Below are 18,860 nucleotides of genomic sequence, written 5' to 3' on the forward strand. Positions count from 1 at the left end.
TCCCCTTGCATACAATCATACAGTCCTTGTCATAATTATAATATCGTACACGTTATTTACGCTAATGGAGATAATTATTATTGCGATAATTTTCCTCGCAACAGATTAGATTATTATAGCTATCGTTGTAATTATAGGTAAGAAAGATTTAGGTCAAAGCAATCGGGGCCCGTTCGAGGCACGTTCGTAGGATGACGACGCGCCAAGCAGGGTTATAGAAAGACTTCCTCATGCCACCAACAAAAACGCGACATGAAGGACGACCGAGATCTCTCCGACGATCTTTTCTGTATAGTTTCGGATTACCAAAAATATCTCATAGCTCAGATATTCGGCGTTTAACGCGGGTGGTCATCATACTAGGGCAACCCTTCGCGAGATTCTCAGAAGCTCGAGGGATCTGAGTAAAAAAAGAAGGGTCGCGTAGTAATAAACCCGTGGCTATCTAGCTACGAAAGGAACACGTGCGGGATTATGGATTGTCCCGGGAGGGATGGGAAGAGAAATATCGAAGTTTCGAACGATCGCGCGAGGCGAAGAAAAACGAGGATAGAGCCCCGGATTGTCAGCCGAAGAGCGATGCGTGATTATAATAAGATCTTGGCGAGGCACAAAGAGCCGAGTGACGTGCAATCGCCACGCAATTTATTAACGGAACGTCCGTTCTCGGGGAGATCGAATTGATGGAAGCAAGCGCGCGCGACTCGACAATTACACGGAAATTACACACCGATCTCTCTCCGGTCCGGAGCGACATCAGCTTCCTACGAAAGCTCGAAAACGATCTGGATCGAGAGAAGGAGAGCGAGCAGCCGCTCTCGCGATTTGATCCACTATGCACGTGTCGCGCGCGCACGTACACATTTATCATGCACGCACACATATATCTCTATATGCGTGCTCGAGACACAGAGAGAGAGAAAGAATCTGCACACCTTCCCGCACGGTAACAGGCAGGCTATCGTGGTTATTAAGGAAACAGACGAAGGAACGAAACGAAGGAACAAGCGCGTTGGGTGGTCTCGCCCCGCTGTTTATGGGGCACTGCATCTGCTGGCCCCGTATAACCCTCCGCGAGCGAGCACGACCTGTGTGGTCCCACCTTACGTCCGACTTTACATTCGATTCACTACTTGCTAATGGTAGCTGCATTAGCATTAGGTTGCTCTCTCTCTCTCTCTCTCTCTCTCTCTCTCTCTCTCTCTGTTTCTCTCTCCGCATGATATGCCGCGGCGAAACGAAACCTGCTGTTGTGCAATTTTTCGTCGCCGGCGACGAGTACCGAGGCCGACCATCCGTCCGTCCGCTCCGTTTTCGCGATCGAGATGGAAATCGAGATCGGGATCGAGGTCGGATGCCCGGTCCGGTAGCCGTTGGTATTCGCGGAGCGTGCGTCCTCGTGTTGGCGCTTACCACGTGCCGTGGATTCGGCAAATTTCAGAGCGAGCGAGCGCGAGACACATTTGTCAAATAAAATCGAGAGCGAGATTACGCAATCTCAAAGTACTTTCCCTTTTTTTTATTGAAATAATTTCTTACCTTCTTTTTATTGATATAATTATTTGAAATTGATTTTTCTGAAATATTTTCTTTCCCTAGCAATAAAAGTTATTCAATCTCTTTAAAAAAAAAAAAAAAAGATAACAACATTGTTGATAACTATTATAATAACGTCGACTTCTCTATATCGTTGACTTCTCGTTCAAATATTTAAAGAGCCACCTTAATTAATGACAATTATATGGCTCTTTATATAATGCAGAATCGTGTGGACGAGAATCTCCCCGTTCCAATATCTTCATTCATTCGGAGAATGCAAACGAGCGTTTTAAGCTTGGTTTCGCATCACGTGTGTGCGTGTGTAAGTATGTCCCTATGTAGCGTGGATGCGTGTAACGCGGTGAACGAGGTCCTCGATATGAGCGTGTTAGCGATTGGTCACGGGTGTGGGTGCGCCATATGCGCGACCGTTTCACAAGCAGGCTACCTGTCTTTAGGGTCGTAACGCCAGATCGGGTTTTGACGAGCGATAATGATTTCGAGAATCGAGCACCCTCGTTAAACGAACAGTCGGACGAATCGCGGGATTCATAATACACGCTCTGCGTTAAAGTCTAAAGAATGCGCGTCTAAAACGGACAGAGCGTACGCGAATATTGGCATAATTTTATTTTAATATATGGATATCCTTTTATATAAATATTCTCAAATATCTTTATAATTTATCTTTTACTATATTACTTTATTCGTCTATTCAATTACATATGAAATAAATCCCAATTTTATATAAGAAACATAATTAATACAAATACAATAAGAAAAAGAAATGAAAAAGGGGATTAAAAGTCATTTATTTATTTTCTGCATTTATATTTATACTTATATACAATATATGATAATCTTTCAACAAAATAATAAAAATGTTTGAAATATTTAGAGAATATTTTTACTTTCTAGGAAAAATTTTTATTTCTATTCGAATGATATTAAACCTTGTTCAATCACCGGAGATAATTTTCGACGATGAAAAATTCGAAAACAATGATAATGGTAATAATAATCGTTCGATCGGGGAAGCTCGGCTTCGCTAAACAATTGAGAAGTGGACGATTGAGAAGTCTATCTCTGCATCCGGCCGGGCGGCGTCATGGACCGGCGTCATCGCCGCCGCCACCGCCCGCGGGGTGAAAAATATTTGCGCGGCCGAGCATGCCGCGATATCCCGGATCGGTCGGAGAAGGCCGATCGATCTCGCCATTGATCGATCGGTCCGGCCGGGGCCTCGGATTCGGATAAGATACTGTCGTCGTTCTGGTCCTGTCCTACTCATCGGCGTTCGGCGGACCACACGCCGTCTTGTCGCCTTTTCCCTCGTTCCTTTCCCGATAGATCCGTGTATTCTATCTCTCCAGAGAGTCCGCGATACTGCCTTACTCGCTTCGACTCTAACAATAAGCGTAACGTTTCTCTCTTCTCTTTTCCTTTGAGAAAAAAATGGCGAATGAGATCAATTGAATCGACGAGTTACTCGTCATTTACGAGCAAGATTTAATAGAAAGATAAATAGACGACAATAAAAATCTATTTATTATTCAATTCCAATCCACTGATTCTCATAACAATGATATTCCTCGAGCCTACGTTGCGCAGATTTGTCGTATGGGATCAGAATACGCATGCCTCGTTTCTCGTCGTGTCGCCTCTACAGAATCGATTCTCGGAATAAAAGATCGCGTTTGCGTGGCGTTAAGATGAAAATTTCGATCGCCACCGCGCGCGCACGAGCGAGCATCGCTCTCCTTCGAAGAACGAGGACAGGAGACAACTCTCGATGGAGTGGAAAGGGGGTGAGAAGGGGAAGGAGAGGGAGGTGAGCAAGCGGGGGAGGAGGGATAACCCCTCTGCCAGCAGCGAGATGGCCACCCACGTCGAGGGCGCAAAGGCGATATTTAGCGGAAGGCAAATCTCTCCTGGACCACCCACGTCGGCTCCTCGTCGCCGGAGCCTGGGCTACCTTATTTCAGGGTGCACGCTGGGTGTCGTTGTGTGCGGGTCCCGCAGCACGAAACCGAGAACGCGCGCGTGTGGGCCTCTCTCTGTATATAATATATAATATAACGATACTCCTTCTCTCTTTCTCTCGAATATATTAGCGTACGGTTCGCAGAACGATTTCCGCCATCATTTCGCTACGATTTTCTCGTTTCCCGCCCGCCGAGCCGGCATTTCTCGGAGTACCGGCATTTAGAGTTAACGATACGTTAATTTCTCGCGTCACGCTCGGCAAACTCTCGACACTTATACTCTCCTTGTCAAACAGTTAAAATAGGTCTAACGAAATAATTGGCAGTTGAGAACGCTCTTGCACAATTTCAGCTTTTTCATCGAAGAAGAATATGGAGAATTGCCAATTATATAATTTATAATTTATTGTTATTAAAGGAATTTGATTTACTAAATTTATTTATACTAAAAGACATATCTATATATATTTGTGTATAAAAATAAATTTTTAACAGAATAATTGATAATAAATAAAAATTTTTGATTATTGATTTTCAAACTATTTTAATACAAGGATAAACCTTTTTATAATTCATCGCTGTAAAAAAATGATTCATATTTGAGATATGAATATATCTACAATTAAAAAAAAAAAAAAAAAAAAAAACAAGGATAAGTCACATGCAATACACACGTTACACGGTGTGAAAAACATTTGTCCGCAACATTTTGCAAGATTCACCGTTATATATTAGATTTATGACGTAATATATTTCTGTGCGAGGAACACGATTCGTTTTTTAATATAAATTTTAGAATGTGTACTTTATAGAATGGAATGTGATATAGAATTTTTATTAGAGGCATAGTTTATTCGAATATATAAAAATGTTTCTAGATAGAACTACTAATTGAAAGTTGTAAGATAGATACTGACATTAATATTAACATCTAATTAACATGTGTGACAAAAACAAAATAATGATTATAGTTTTTTTTTTATAATATAATATTTTATTTAAAAAATTTACGATAAAATTAGCATTTTTCATTATTATCCGTAATCTATTTCTCCGTATTCCGTATATATAATCTATCATAATATAATATTATACTTAACATAATTCGATATTTTTATATTAGTAAATGAGCAAAATTTGTTATAATTCTACTTTTTATCGAGTTTATTTCATGAAAATACGTGTAAAAAGCAATTTAAAAAAAAAAACAATTTGCTATAATTGCAAGACGAACAAGAGATTAGATTTATTCTATCTAATTTTTATTATATTTTTATATTAGTAAATGAGCAAAATTTGTTATAAAATTCTACTTTTTATCGAGTTTATTTAATGAAAATACGTGTAAAAAGCAATTTAAAAAGAAAACGATTTGCTATATTTGCAAGACGAAAGAGATTATATATTTATTCTATCTAATTTTTATTATTATGAATTTTTGTGTCACCATCTGATTACGTCAATTTTAATCGCAATCTTTTTTATCGTAAAATCGTCCTACAAGAGGCAGAAAGAGAAAGAGAGAATGTATCTCTTTTAAATATCAGTACAAGGGCGATACAGGACTCTAGTATCCCGCCCATATGTCCTGTACGCGATACTATATTGCGAGGAGTAACATAGCAATATTCGATCTTCTTTCTCCTTACTTTTCTTTTCTCACTCCTCTTTCCACGAAAGAAAGAGGAGAAAGGCGAAGGCTTTGCGGTCCAAAGCTTCGGCACGAGAGATGGAGAAGGAAAGAGAAAATCAGAAAAGGGTAGAAGAGACGAGAGTATTCCGCTCGATAGAAAGAGAGAGAGAGAGAGAGAAAGAGCAAAAGAAAAAGAGGGAATGGAAGGGCGAGGGGGAGAGAGATGGAGAGAGAAGTCGACTACTTCCTTACGCAAGATGACTGCGTTCAACGGTGCGTGCACACGAGAGATGCTATCGGCCACCAAGACGGCACTCCGGACTTCTCTGGACCACCCACCGACAAAATAATAAACACGGAATGCGACATACGCGTCCGTCCGTCCATCTGTTTGTCTGTCCGTCCGTCCATCGCCCTGGCTCGTTCACCGGTTCGTTCGCTTGCTTTCTATTTTGCAGATACCATCCGAATTGAAATCTACTAGCGGTTCGCGCGCACAGAGCCCCGAGTCTTCTGTCTGTGCCTTTCATTTCTTACAATCAAAGTAGAAAGCACTCTCTCTCTTTAGGTGGAACTCAAGAATATATATTGACTTGTGCATTATTATTCATTATTTATTGATTTATTTGATAATGCACGAAGCAATATTTGAAAATGTCAAAGTATTACGAGGTATTTTATTTAAAAAGAGAGATAGAGCGAAAAATTATCATTATTTGTGAAAAAAATATTATCAAACTTATTTATTCGATCAATATAAATGCTTTTTTTTTTTTACGATATTTTAACGATAAACATTTCTTTAAATTCATATTTCTTGTATAAGAGTCCACTATAAATGTACACTGAAACGTTAAAGAATTTCTTGCAATTATCAATTAAACAGATAATATTTTATCACATATAAAATATGATTTTGTAAATACATTTAAGAGAAATAACTCACAATGTGTTGAAAGAAGTTTTCGTAATATTTTCTAAAAAAACATTTTCTCTCTTTGTAATCTTAATATATGTATATCTGTCCATATTTAACGACGTTAATGGCAAAATGGCATATTTAGAAAATTAGCGAAAAGTGAATAATATATTGTATATAGCGTCATCATATATTTGGTGATGCTCGATCAATTTTCTCGAACAATTGAAAAGTTGAGTCGAATGTTTTCATCCGTAAAATCTTTCTTAAGAGTGACCAGTACGTGTCGCGCTGATAAATCATGCTCGTTTGGACACGTGGCTTTAAAGTGTCACGGTAAGTCAGTGTGCAAACGAGTTGGCAGCGACGTGCGCGGAAAGCGAGGAGAATTTACACAGGATGATATAAAGTCGATGATACAATACGCACAATGCTCGTTCGCGCTCGTTTACGGCGTACATAAGTGCGTAAAGGCGGATCCAGAAGACCAAGCGAATGAATACAAACGATCGCAAACAAATATCAGCGAACAAGCGTCAAGCCATAATTGTTAATTTTTTTTTATTTTTTTTTTTTATAAAATAACTTTTTAAAATTGTTATATATAATCAAATGTAACATTTTTTTAAATGAGATTTACTGATATTCGTCGTGATCTGTCGTATTCGTTTGACTTGCACCCAGCTTAGAATTGCGATCTTTAGATCCTCGGTATTGATCGCATTATCTTGTCTGACAGCGCATATATTTTTAATCCTTTTTTTTTTTACATAGCAGGAAACTCTTGCAGCGTGATTAAATTTCACAATTACGCGTGTATTTTATGTTTTTAGAAGAATAGAATACGCGCTACTTTTTTTAATTCAAAGGAAAATAATTCGAGTTGTTGGCGGTATTTCTATGTTTTTTAATCTTCTACTTTTGCTTTGTCATAAGATGACAAACGTTGTTTCCATTAATATTCGCGCAGAGGGTCCAAAAGGATAGATCGATGAGTCGGTCGGATCGGGTATTCTGACAAGATCGATCATCGGATAGCCTGAAACTCGCTGAGTCAACGAAGATAATAGCGATTATCCGAAGGGATAAGGAATGTACGATGGTGTTCAGCGCCGGAAGTCGCGACCTCTCGATCTTTCGAGCACTGATAAAACGTCCGTACGTGATCGGCTAAGAGTTCCGGTAGCCAATGTAGATATAGATAGCGTACGGTTAATCTTATAGTAGCAAATAGAATTGATTTAATCGATTGTATCGAGTTTCCTCGAATATAATTTTACAGAATTTTCCGGAGAATCCTTAGATCTTTATTTCTTCGGTAAATCTCATATCGATACTCAAGGATTTATACGTATTTTTTGTAACTTAATCTCAACCAAAATGCATATACGACTTAATATTAGAAAGTTTCCCTACCGATAAATAATTAAATAAGTTATAATTACACGATAAAATGACGATAAGTCCCATTTCTCTATCTCGCTCAGAAACCGTCGTCTTGTATTTTTCCACAGATTTGCCTAATTCGCTCATTTCTACGCGATTCTTTTCGCGCCCACATAATCGGCGGAAATCGTAAAAAAAAATCGCAAAGACCCCCAATCCTATCCGACACCTCGCCCCCGCAACGATCGCGATAAACGCGAGTAATAAATTTGCCTTTTAAATATCTTCTGTATCTTGGTGTTTTTTTTATCGAGTGCTATTTTTCTAAATTGATATCTCCCGATAACATGGTCGAGATTCTCTTTCACGCACTAACGTGCTAACACGATATTACAGAATAATTTATAGTTTTTACGTCAGGCGAAAAAATTGACATTGTCATATTCCCTTAAAGATAATAAATAATTTAGAAATGAAATCAAATATTTTCTCCCAGATGAGAAAAAAAGCAGTGAAGTTTCGACTCCCTCTTGATTATTCAAAATAATTGTCACGAATAAAGATAATTTTTATTTCCTTTCTTGTTTTTCTCTCTAAAAAATAAGTTGACCTAAAGTATTACAAAATTATTCATCAGCTTCCCTACTCTTACTTATCCTCTTATCGTCGCAGCTGCGCTCTCCTAACGAAAAGTCGGAGGAACCGGCGAATCGAATTCGTTTTCCACGCGGACATTATACCATCCGTGAGCGTGCCGACAGTCCGTCCAAAACGTTCCAATTATTAATTTACCTCGCTCACAGACGCGTATGCAGCGAACGAGTGCAACATATTATTTCGCGTATAATGACGCTGCTGTGCACGCGAACGCGCGTAACCACCCTGAAGACGACATTGAGCGGGGCCCGCTGCTGCCATCAACCCCCTCCCTCCCTCCCTTTCCCCCCTTTTCTTTCCCCGGAGGCGATATCCGTGTCGAGAGGACTCTCCTTCGTCCCCTGAGGAAAGGAAAAAAGAGAAACAGGAAAAAAAAAGAATGAAAAATATGGATCGCTCACTTTTCCCTCCGCGCGAAATAGCAGCGGGGAAAAAAATCGAGCTCGATTATCGTGTGACGGAATCGATCATCTCCGTCTCTGGGAAAATAACGAGCGTCCCTCCTTGACGCGACGACGATTCACCAAATGTGAAAATCGTCATCGTAATTGGGCTCGGTATTATCGATAAACGTACGTAATAATGGGCGCTGAGGAGTCGAGAGCGAAGAAGGCTCGAGAACGAGAAGGCTTGTAATCAGGGGCTGAAAAGTTGAAGCTAAAAGAACGACACGTTTTTAATAACGGTCGTAAAGGACGAGAATCGACGAATTAAGAGGTGAAAGACGCAATTGTCGTAATTTCTTCGGGAAACAACGCATTTAAACTTTGTATAGGGTGTCGCAGATCTAGCGGATTATTAAAAACAGATCGCGAGAATGCGTAAATTGTAGTAAAATTAACTTTGTAGAGTGACAAAATTGTGAAAAAAAAAAGAGGAGACAAAGTAGGCAACAGAGAAACAATTATCGCCCTTTATTCTCTTAGTATGTACTTGTCGCGCGATCGTATTTCGAAAGATAATACGACATACAAAGCGCCGTACGAGCCCCGCTCGAGACTCGCCATATGGATGACAATAGACAACAAAACAAACGCGTGTAAACGATAGCACAATGTATGTCGCAAAATTCTCGCGACACTCACATTTTCATATATATATATGTATGTATATTTAAATATGTGTACATATAGTTAACGATATTCGTAAAAGGGAAAAACAACGTTGTGAAAAATTGGAATAGGCTTGCGTGTCAGCGTTTGCGAGACACCCCGTATATCCCGTTAGTGCCGCACGCGTATGTACGTGCGCGTGCAAATCGTGCGTGCGTACTTCCGCGATCGACTAGTTGGGTGGTCCACACAATCACGAAATACGAGGTTTAGAGGAGAGATAGAGAGAGAGAGAGAGAGAGAGAGAGAGAGAGAGAGAGAGAGAGAGAGACCCGTTCCGTGTCCGAGCGCTCGCGCACACGCGCGCCATGTGCGCGCGCGCGCTCGTACGCACACACGCGGCAGCAACCTTGCGTGCGTGAGCGTGCTTATTGATTTCTAATGACGCACGTGTAAACGTTGATTTGCGCGCGGGTTGGCCGTGGAACGAACTCCTCGCGATACCGTCTCGCTCTCCGACCGGATTTTACAAATCTTCATCTCGATCTCATCTTCTCGCGAGAGGATACAAAGCGTTGAGTGTATTCCTATCTACAGCGATGCCCGAGAGAAGTTTTACAAATAGAACTTATTATCAGCAATTTTTTTATTATTTTAAAAAATTGATTGAATATACAGTGTGTTTTGTTCAACTATTAATTATCTCTAATTATATTATTGTATAATAAAGTTGCAAATTTTTATCAGACAAAAGTTATTCTTTATTTTATGAAATATCTCTTAAAATAAACTTACTAGTGACCTATATTTGACACTTTGCATATGAAATCATTTAAAATTATTTCAAAGTCGATTATAGTTTTTTCTTTGATTTTTAACGAAATAACATATTTATTTTATATCGTAGCGTTTAGCGTAGATTTTTAAAAAAATCTAATCAGGTCACCCTTTGATTTATTTTACAAATACAACTTTTCAGCGAAAATGGCTCTAATTAATCGAACGTATGTCTCTTTTATGTAAAATTTAAGGGTTTTCCAAATAATGCGAGAATTTGTGGATTATATAGATTAATATGATATAGGTTTAATTAAATGAATAGATCTGGAATTGATATATTATTTTGATATATTTCAAAATATGATATATATTCTACGATTTATCTATAATTTCTCTAAAGTAAAAAGAAAAAAAGACGCGTTCTAGTGTCCTCGAACGAGCTCCGTTGCTCCGTTGGAAGCAGGCAGGGGTGTCTGCCGTGTTAAAAGGTTAAAGGAGGACGGCAGTTGAAGCAAAGTGCGAAGTGGAGACGGGCCCCCTTATAATAGCGCGTCTCATTAGGTGGTCCCTCGGTTTCGCCGTGGGTGGTCAGTCACTAACACTATTTTGATATTGAGCATAGGACCACGTGAGTTACGCGTACGCCGCATTCGTGTACGCACGCACACGTACGCGAGAATCCCGCTTAATCGCCGCGTATTGCGTTATTTAACGATTATAGCGCTTAGGTACATTTTCGAAAGTTTGTGTCTAGAGAATGTCCAAATGTGTGCCTGTGCGATTTCAAAATCAAAATAACAAAATGCAAATTTTTTAATCGTTAACGATATATTTATAAATCCGAAGCCTCTCACGTCAAAAGATTTTACGTTTTACAGCTTGTGTACGCAGACAGAGAGATAGCTGCATGTAATTAAAAAATTGTATATATTATAATTAAAATATTATTGGAAATAATAAATAATTTATTAAATATATTTTATTGAACAGACAATTATATGTAATTTTATCTTCTTTTTTTTTTTTTTTTTAATTTTCTCAAGGCTAATATTTACAATTATTGTGAAGAACGATTTAAAAAATCCTCTTGTGAATTACGTATTTGTATGTCCCATGAAAATGCAGACCCTTATTTGTTGAATACCTTTCGTTCATGATGTAATTTTTCCTTGACGAGAGAAACGATACCCTAGCTTTTTATTAATACCATCGCGCGTGTGTTGAAATTTTCTTACTAAAATTTTATTTACAAAAAATTATCTTTGATATTGATTATTTGCCGATAAACGAGACATATGTATATATGAGTTCAAAAACATTTTAAAATTACAATTTACAATATTATATATTAACAAGATTAAATAAACTACTTGCAATTTAAAAATATCGCTCTCTTATATTCCTCTAATATAATAATAATAATAATAAAATATTGATATTAAGACACGTGGCATTTTCATATTCCAAGAAATAAAATAGGTGTGAAATTAAAGCGGAGAAACTATATTTAAGTTTAAATATGCTAGTGAAGTAGAAGAGAACTTGATGAACTGAGCACGCGCATTTAAAATTATCGCAAATCCATTATTCTATTACATATAATAGCGTAACTGAATGGAGACAGACCGTATTCACGGGTGGTAACGAACTGAATAGACGGTAAGTGCCCGTCTGGTACGTTTGACACGCTAATTTCCTAAAGCTTTCCTCGTTGTACAATGGAGACGTATCCGTGTATCCATCACTGGAATCATTTAAGAATCCTCATAGGGAATCACGACCTTGCCGTTAGGGTACAATGGGATGAGAAATAGTGCATTGTGGATCAGGTTAAAAATTTCGTTACCATGTGTCAGAAACGAACGGATCGTAATATAAGAAAAATCACTCATCGTCAATGTAAAGAAGGGCATTTAATAATGTAATGGTTTTGCACGAGAGAGATTGCGTTCTCAAATAATAATATAAACAAATAATCTTATATTGAATACAGTATATACAGGAATGTCTGAAATGATGCACTTAAACTTTAGGAGCATATTCTAGAGGTCAAAATAAGACTTTTTTTCTCTATGAACATATGGGTCCGCAAATGAACCGTCCTCCGAGCTAGAGGCCCCTAAAGTTTGGGGAAAAAATTAAAAATTGGCTGTATCTCAGAAAAAAAAAAGGCAGAAGGTTGGCAATTTCATACATTTTTGAATTTTAGCTCTGAGGGTGTGAGAGGGGGGGGGAGGAAGGGAGGGTTTAATCGCGGACCCACGTTCATAAGAAAAGAAAGTCTTATTTTCACCTCTAGAATACGCTTCTAAAGTTTAGTGCATCATTTCAGATACACCCTGTATAAGAAATATTTATTGGCATATATATTTTGTCAATATCTAATACATCAGATATCGTGCATCGATGATATGCTATAAGAATTGATTTGTCTAAATTACGTGTTCCTACATACAGCGCGGGAAAAGTATTGACAGGATTTTTTCGCCTCTAACGTCATTATCCAATACAATTCTGAATAACCGTCCGAATTTCATGGTCGATCCGCCCCTGCCTTACGTATGCGTCGCCTCCGCTTCGCTCGGCGAAGCGAAGGATTCCGCCAAGTCGGATCCACGCGGACAGAGGCGTCGGCCCGACCTGGGTGGTCCCCGTCCTACGCAAACAGAGCGTACGTAGAGCCCGGAGTCGTACATCCAACGGACGCGACCAGGTATAACTTCCCCCTCCCTTCTCTCGGGTTTGCAGGAAATTTACTGACTTTTGGATTTCTCACAGGAGTGTGCTCGACACAATAGCCAAGTCCCTGCCGCCTGTGACGATTCGTCTTACTAAATTCGTAGACCACCATTTTACCCCACGTTTGTGGCTTACTCCGAGTCTTTACGACCGTTTAACAGCCCCCGAAATCGAACGAATCGTAACTCGGTATCCTACGGAGTGCCCTTGAAGTCTCAATCTATCTATCCGTAGAAGGTCTTCCATCCGTGAAACGTTGGTCGTCATGGATTCTAATCATCTCCATTACATCGTATTATTCCGAGACTCGATCACTGATAACAGCGTTACTTTAATCAATTGCGTTTTGTGGATTATTACAATATTTATCGCATTTTGTCACTGAAGGATTACATTTATTATAGCAAGAAATATTTCTCTTAACTTTGTCGTATATTCAACAGGATCAGAATTCATCTGTGCGCGTAAAAGATTAAATTAAATTTTAAAATACTTTAAAGATACGGACTTATATACACATTCTTGTGTCGAAATAAACGGATCATATATTCTTCTTATATACCTATTTCAGGTACACATACGTTTCGTTTCCTTTTTCTAGCGTTGCTTTAAAAAATTATAATTATTTTCCAGAGTTTTGATCACGACGCGCGTCGCAGTTTAAAGCCGAACCGGCGACGGCGCCGCTACAAATCCTTCGAGCTGAATTTACGATTTTAATTCGGGATAGTCACCGAGATGAGACCAAGCGGATCCGTACCATGTATCCTGACCATATTGCTTTTCATTATGGCCCGCGGTGTGCCTTCGGACCACCGACGTCGCTGCAATTAGTAAGTCGGATATCTTCCTCTCCAACTCTTTCCTTCTTCGTCTCTTTCTCGCTCGTTCTCCGCCTCTTTCTCTCTTCTTCCTCTTTCTTCTTTATTTCTATCCAATAGAGAGATAATACGTCGATAAGTCTAAAGATCAAACTGGATAGTTTTAATTGAAGTCTAGGGGAAAAAAAAAAAGAAAAAAAAACATACATGTACGTATACTAACATATCTCTCCTTTTTTCGAATCTATTAAATCTCAATAAAATATTAAGCTAAATAACAAAAGATTACTGATAACGATCTTAAAAATATTAGTATATTTTCAAATAATTCCAATTGGTAAATTATGTATTTTTTATTGGTGCTGGGAATTTTTCTACATAACAAAAGTCGATTATATTACGCATACAATATCGAGATTAAAATAAAGTACTCGATGTAATCTTAATTATTGAGTCATTTAGATTAGAAGGAATTTGAAAGTACGGTCGAATTAAACGGTATAATTAAAAGCGACGTTTAATCTTGTTATACTCGTATTGACCGCGCTGCGCTTGTGCGATCGCGTAAATAATATATCTTGACTCTCGAAACGCATACAAATCGTGAGATTTTAAGTGAAAGTGTTTAAGCTGGTGCTAAATATTTAAAGTATATCGTTCGTAGCACCCTCGAAGTTGGGATTGCAACAGCGAGATTTCGACTCCTACTCAAATTCTCGCCGGACAATCTCGTCCGGACTTATCGATTGTAAGATTACGTATTCTCGCGCTATTTTTCTCTTCGAGGATGCGCCTGGAATCATGCGACGCGACATGCATCCGTGAATGGACGAGAAACCACAGGCGGTTCCACAGGCGAGCGCGCTCTCTCGCTCCCTGATTCGGCAGCGGCCGCTATCTCGCTCCCGCACTCATTAAGCCGATACACCGGCGTCGGCGAAGATCAAAGTCCCGTCTCCTACGGACGACCGCTTAATACCGGGTGGCGAGTTAAGAGTGTCGTAAAAATTATTAACGGTTCCTCGGCGCGCGCGCGTTCGCCTTATCGCCGATCGGCGAGGCGACCGCGGGGTGCGCTCGTCAAAGAGGGCATCAATACGCGAAGATCCGCCTTTCTTTCCCCTCCGTTCTTTTTCTTCATCCTCCTCCTTTCCTTCTTCTTATCGAGCAAATGAAGAGAGCGTCTAGTATTCTTTCTTCTTCTTTTTTTTTTTTTTTTTAATCAGAAACAAACGGCTTGAATAAAATCCCTCGATATCGAAGGATATTAACATTCGCGTATACGCGAAATCATTTTTTAATCAAAATAAAAATATTTATTGTATAAATAATATTTATACAAACATTTATTATATGGCGGAATATGAAAGGAATATAAAAAAATTCTTTTTCTTCAGATCTATCAGTCAATATCTACGTATAATATTTTGTTTCTATCGTAATTTTAGATAGAATGATAGAAAAATGGGAAAAGTGGCCTTTCTCATAGAAAAGCTATTATACAAACAATAAAATTATATAACAAATATTTGTACAAACTTGTACAAATAAAAATCTCTTGAAAAGCTGCAGATTTGAAGTTACAATCGAGGTTGTCGATAGGTGTTATTTCAAAATAATGTCTCGTAATATCGGGGGAGAGGGGGGCGGGGGATTTTTTTTTTTTAATTGCACACGCATCACATTCGTATGTAGGCGCGAGTGTGGAGCGGTGTGACGAAGTCGTTTACGCGGATATTATGACGTTTAATACGTTAAAATCGTGCCAAGTAACGCGCCTCCGCGGCGCCCCCCCCTCCCCCCGCCCTCCCCCCCCGGAAACGGCCGGCCTTCACTCCCACGCATTTAGATGTTGCATCGCCGATAGGAAAAATGCCGACAGCAAATGTGTCCCCAATGCAACGTTCTGTTGAAAAGACAGTTTAACTCGTTTGTTGCGGTCCTAAGTGATTTACCATACAGTTATAGTTTGACAATGTATGTACAAGAGACGAAATGGATTGAGAGGAAAATATATCGCGATGATAAAGATGAGCATGAGAAAAAGTTTCTCTCTTTTTTCGCATTATAAACAATTCGCAAATAAACAAATTCAATATATTTTTGTTTCTCGTCTTCTCCTCGTGTCCATTTGTATGTCGCAATTTATTGCGCGATTTATTAAGCCGTGTCCGAATATGGGCGTTATATTGTATTATGAATACAAATATTACGAATCTTCGGCGGCACCCTGGTAATCTCATCTTTTCTTCGAATCAACATGCACGTAAACAAACAAGCACGAAAGAAAATAGGGGCACCGCGCATATTTATCCTTACAGTGTAAATAAGTTTACGGATCATGGTAATAATTTGTTTCGGAAAATTCGTACCAATAGGATATATCGATGAAAAAAATTCTTTATCGATCTGCAATTATTCGTATTAACATTCTTCCGTCGAACCTCTGTATTCTTACTGTATTCTTCATCATCTCCGTGCTTCCAGGTATGACATAATGTCGCATAATTTACGTGCCCGTGAATGGGTGAAAAATTTGTTTAGTTCTGTTTCTACGTATTCTCGTAGCTGCTGTATGTAAATCGGGACCAGACGTCAAACTAAGTGAAATATTATTTTAAAATCATTTCGTTTGTACTCGCCTTTCCCGTTACGATAAAATTAGAAATTACGCGAAGCGAGAAAGATTTGGCGCGCGGCTCTCTTAGATTTTTCTTTCAAATTTTAAATTGATTTCTTGTTTACGAAATGCCTGGGCATTATTCCGTATATCGAGATAATTAAAGAATATATTCAAAGAATATTGATTTTCCGACATAAGAAAATCCGTCGTGAAAATCGTTTCGGCTTATTAAAATATTGCTATTCGCGAGATTTTGTATCGCGATCTGTCAATCGGCAATTATGCGAATATGCGTGTATATATACGTATGGATATTGTATTATATTTGTATATCCTATTTAGATGATATTTTCAAAAAAAAAATTCAAAAATTTCATTCGTCTAGACACCGCTGTCGATTCGCGCGTAGCGCAGCTGTATCGTCATGTGTATGCGTGCGTACGTGCGTGTGTGCGTACGTCGCGCGTTTCGGTGTGTGCGGCTAATGTTTTTGCTCGGAGGAAAAATGGGAACGCGTGTGTGGTCTAGAGTCCGGCTCCCCTCGCGTTAGTCGCTGGGTATCCTAGCAACGGGGAACGCCAAACGCCTCCGCCAATCGTCTCCGAGTCTCCGACACTTCGGTCCATCTCGGCTCCGCTCGGCCTCTACGTCATCTCCGCGCGCAGTAACGTATCGATCGGTGCGCGGACCGCCGACGTAAAAGACCTTTTCCGATCCTCGATCGATCGATCGAATATAATCGGCGTCATGTAAATCGATAAATCTCTTAATATATTACGTGATTAAAGATAATTTTAACGCTTGGCGAAACGCGCGAATACAGGTAATAAATCTATCGTTAAAAATCTTGATATATCGAACGTGCGGGGTCCGTGGACCGCGTACGAGCCTGAATGTTTGCGCAGACCGATCGAGCGCTGTTCTGGGGAAGGGGAGGGGAGGCCGTCAACTATGGCCGGCGCGGCAGGCAGGCCAGGAAAGAAATGTGGCAGCGCGTTTCGCTTAGTACCGACTTAGACTGCTCTAAGTGGCGGTCGTGTGGACGCCGGCGCCCGTCGTCGCACCATTACGCACGAATACGCATCGCTAGGACGCACCAGGGGCCCGCGCAGAGGGCCCGTCGCACTCCGCGAACGCGTTCGAACAGCGACGACGGCGGCAACGACCACAACGACGACGACGATAACGTTCGGTGTTGTGACAGTGTGACAACGAGCCGGGCCCGTGACGGGCCCCGCGGCTATCCGGCGGATTACGACACGTGACGATCCGTACGCGGGAAAAAAATAAATACCGTCGCGAGATACGTTCTTTTCGCACTGGCGCGTTCTCGACTCCGTCAGTGAGAGCGAGCGAGCGAGCAAGAGAAGGAAAGAGGGGGTGAGAGAGAGAGAGACGAGTGTTTATCGCGGGTAACCTAAAAACCGATCTCGTCGGCGCAGTACGATACATATATCGGTAGGACGCGCGCGCATGCGCATCGCGGCACGCTATCCTCGTGCGCGAATTTCGAGCGAGGCGCGGGGTCACGTGGTTATTGTACGAACCCGCGGACAGTGTTGGTGAACAAGTGCTCCCGAAAGGTGTTACGATTTCTCCGATCAGTGAGTGCGAGGGTGAGCGCGTCCCGCGGGTCGTTTCGATCCCACGCTCGAATTCGCGACGCGTCGAGATCGAAAAGAGAAAGAGAGAGAGAGAGAGAAAGAAAGACAGCTCCGAAAAGAACACCGCGTCTCGATCTGGAAGCAGATCGTTCGAGTTCCCCCTTAAAAAAAAAAAAGAACCGATATTAAAACGTCAACGCGAAGTTATTTATTACCCTCGAGGGTTGTCAGAGGAGATCTTTAGCAAGCCGCACAACGAGATCCGTAACGAGAGATCGATGAGAAATTGAAGATCGGTCGTTCGATCGGTCGGTCGATCGGTGAGAGCGAGGCAGACAGAACAGACGGATAGAGAGAGAGAGAGAGAGAGAGAGAGAGAGAAGAAGAGAGCGAAGGTGAACGAGTTCGTAAAATCGTAACCGCGCGTGGCGTGCGGGCGAATGCATGACAGATCATGGTTTCCGTGTCCGGCCCCATATCCACAGGGATCCTAGCGGAACGCCCTTCTGGATCGCAGGGCTCGCGGCAGAATGGTGGCGCGGAGGATGAGAAGGACGCCAAGGCGGCGGAAAGCGCCAAGATCCGGCATGAGTCGGATCTCTACGTCAGGCCCAGCTGGACGGATGCCGCGATAGCGTTGGATCAACTCGAAAAGGTAGGCATTCGCGTCGTTTCTCTTTAGAATTCCTCCTCGATCCATTAGTCTTTCGTATCACTTTTTCGAAAAAAGCGAAATATATAATTTTTTGATAATAAATTAATTTCTTCTTTAATTTCTCTTTTCGGAATTTTTAATTAAATTATTAACTATATATATAATAAAGTTTACTGTTATAGCTTACTATAAAATTTTTTAGCATTAAGATCTGTCGAAAGATGAAACCAATTATAGCTGTGTACTAAACAATTGTATAAGTTGGAAAAATAAAAAATATATATACAAAAGAAGAAAATTATACACGACAGTAAAAAAAAAAAAAAAAAAAAAATGGAGCGAAAAGTACTTTTAAGTTTCCGATGTTTTTAAATTTTGACGTTTGAAGATTCTTTTCAATCGTATTTAAGTGTGATGGTCGGTGTCCTTTCGTGGTTAAAGAGAAGCTGGCATAAAAGGGATTATAT

At 40.1% G+C, this 18,860-nt stretch overlaps 1 protein-coding gene across 2 annotated transcripts in view; it reads left to right on the top strand.

Moving 5' to 3' along the window:
- The first annotated feature begins 17,101 nt into the window (after positions 1 to 17,101).
- Ptc (protein patched) overlaps positions 17,102 to 18,860 on the top strand; it is a 36,938-nt gene continuing 35,179 nt past the window's right edge. For both annotated transcript variants that reach the window (XM_070301721.1, XM_070301729.1), the window contains exon 1: positions 17,102 to 18,393. In XM_070301721.1, the coding sequence (XP_070157822.1) occupies positions 18,193 to 18,393 (201 nt within the window). In that variant the 5' untranslated portion in view covers positions 17,102 to 18,192. The remainder of the gene's footprint in view (positions 18,394 to 18,860) is intronic.

Source organism: Polyergus mexicanus, unplaced genomic scaffold, assembly GCF_030449975.1.
Source record: "Polyergus mexicanus isolate NDT 795.1 unplaced genomic scaffold, iyPolMexi1.0 SCAF_1, whole genome shotgun sequence".
Taxonomy (NCBI): domain Eukaryota; kingdom Metazoa; phylum Arthropoda; class Insecta; order Hymenoptera; family Formicidae; genus Polyergus; species Polyergus mexicanus.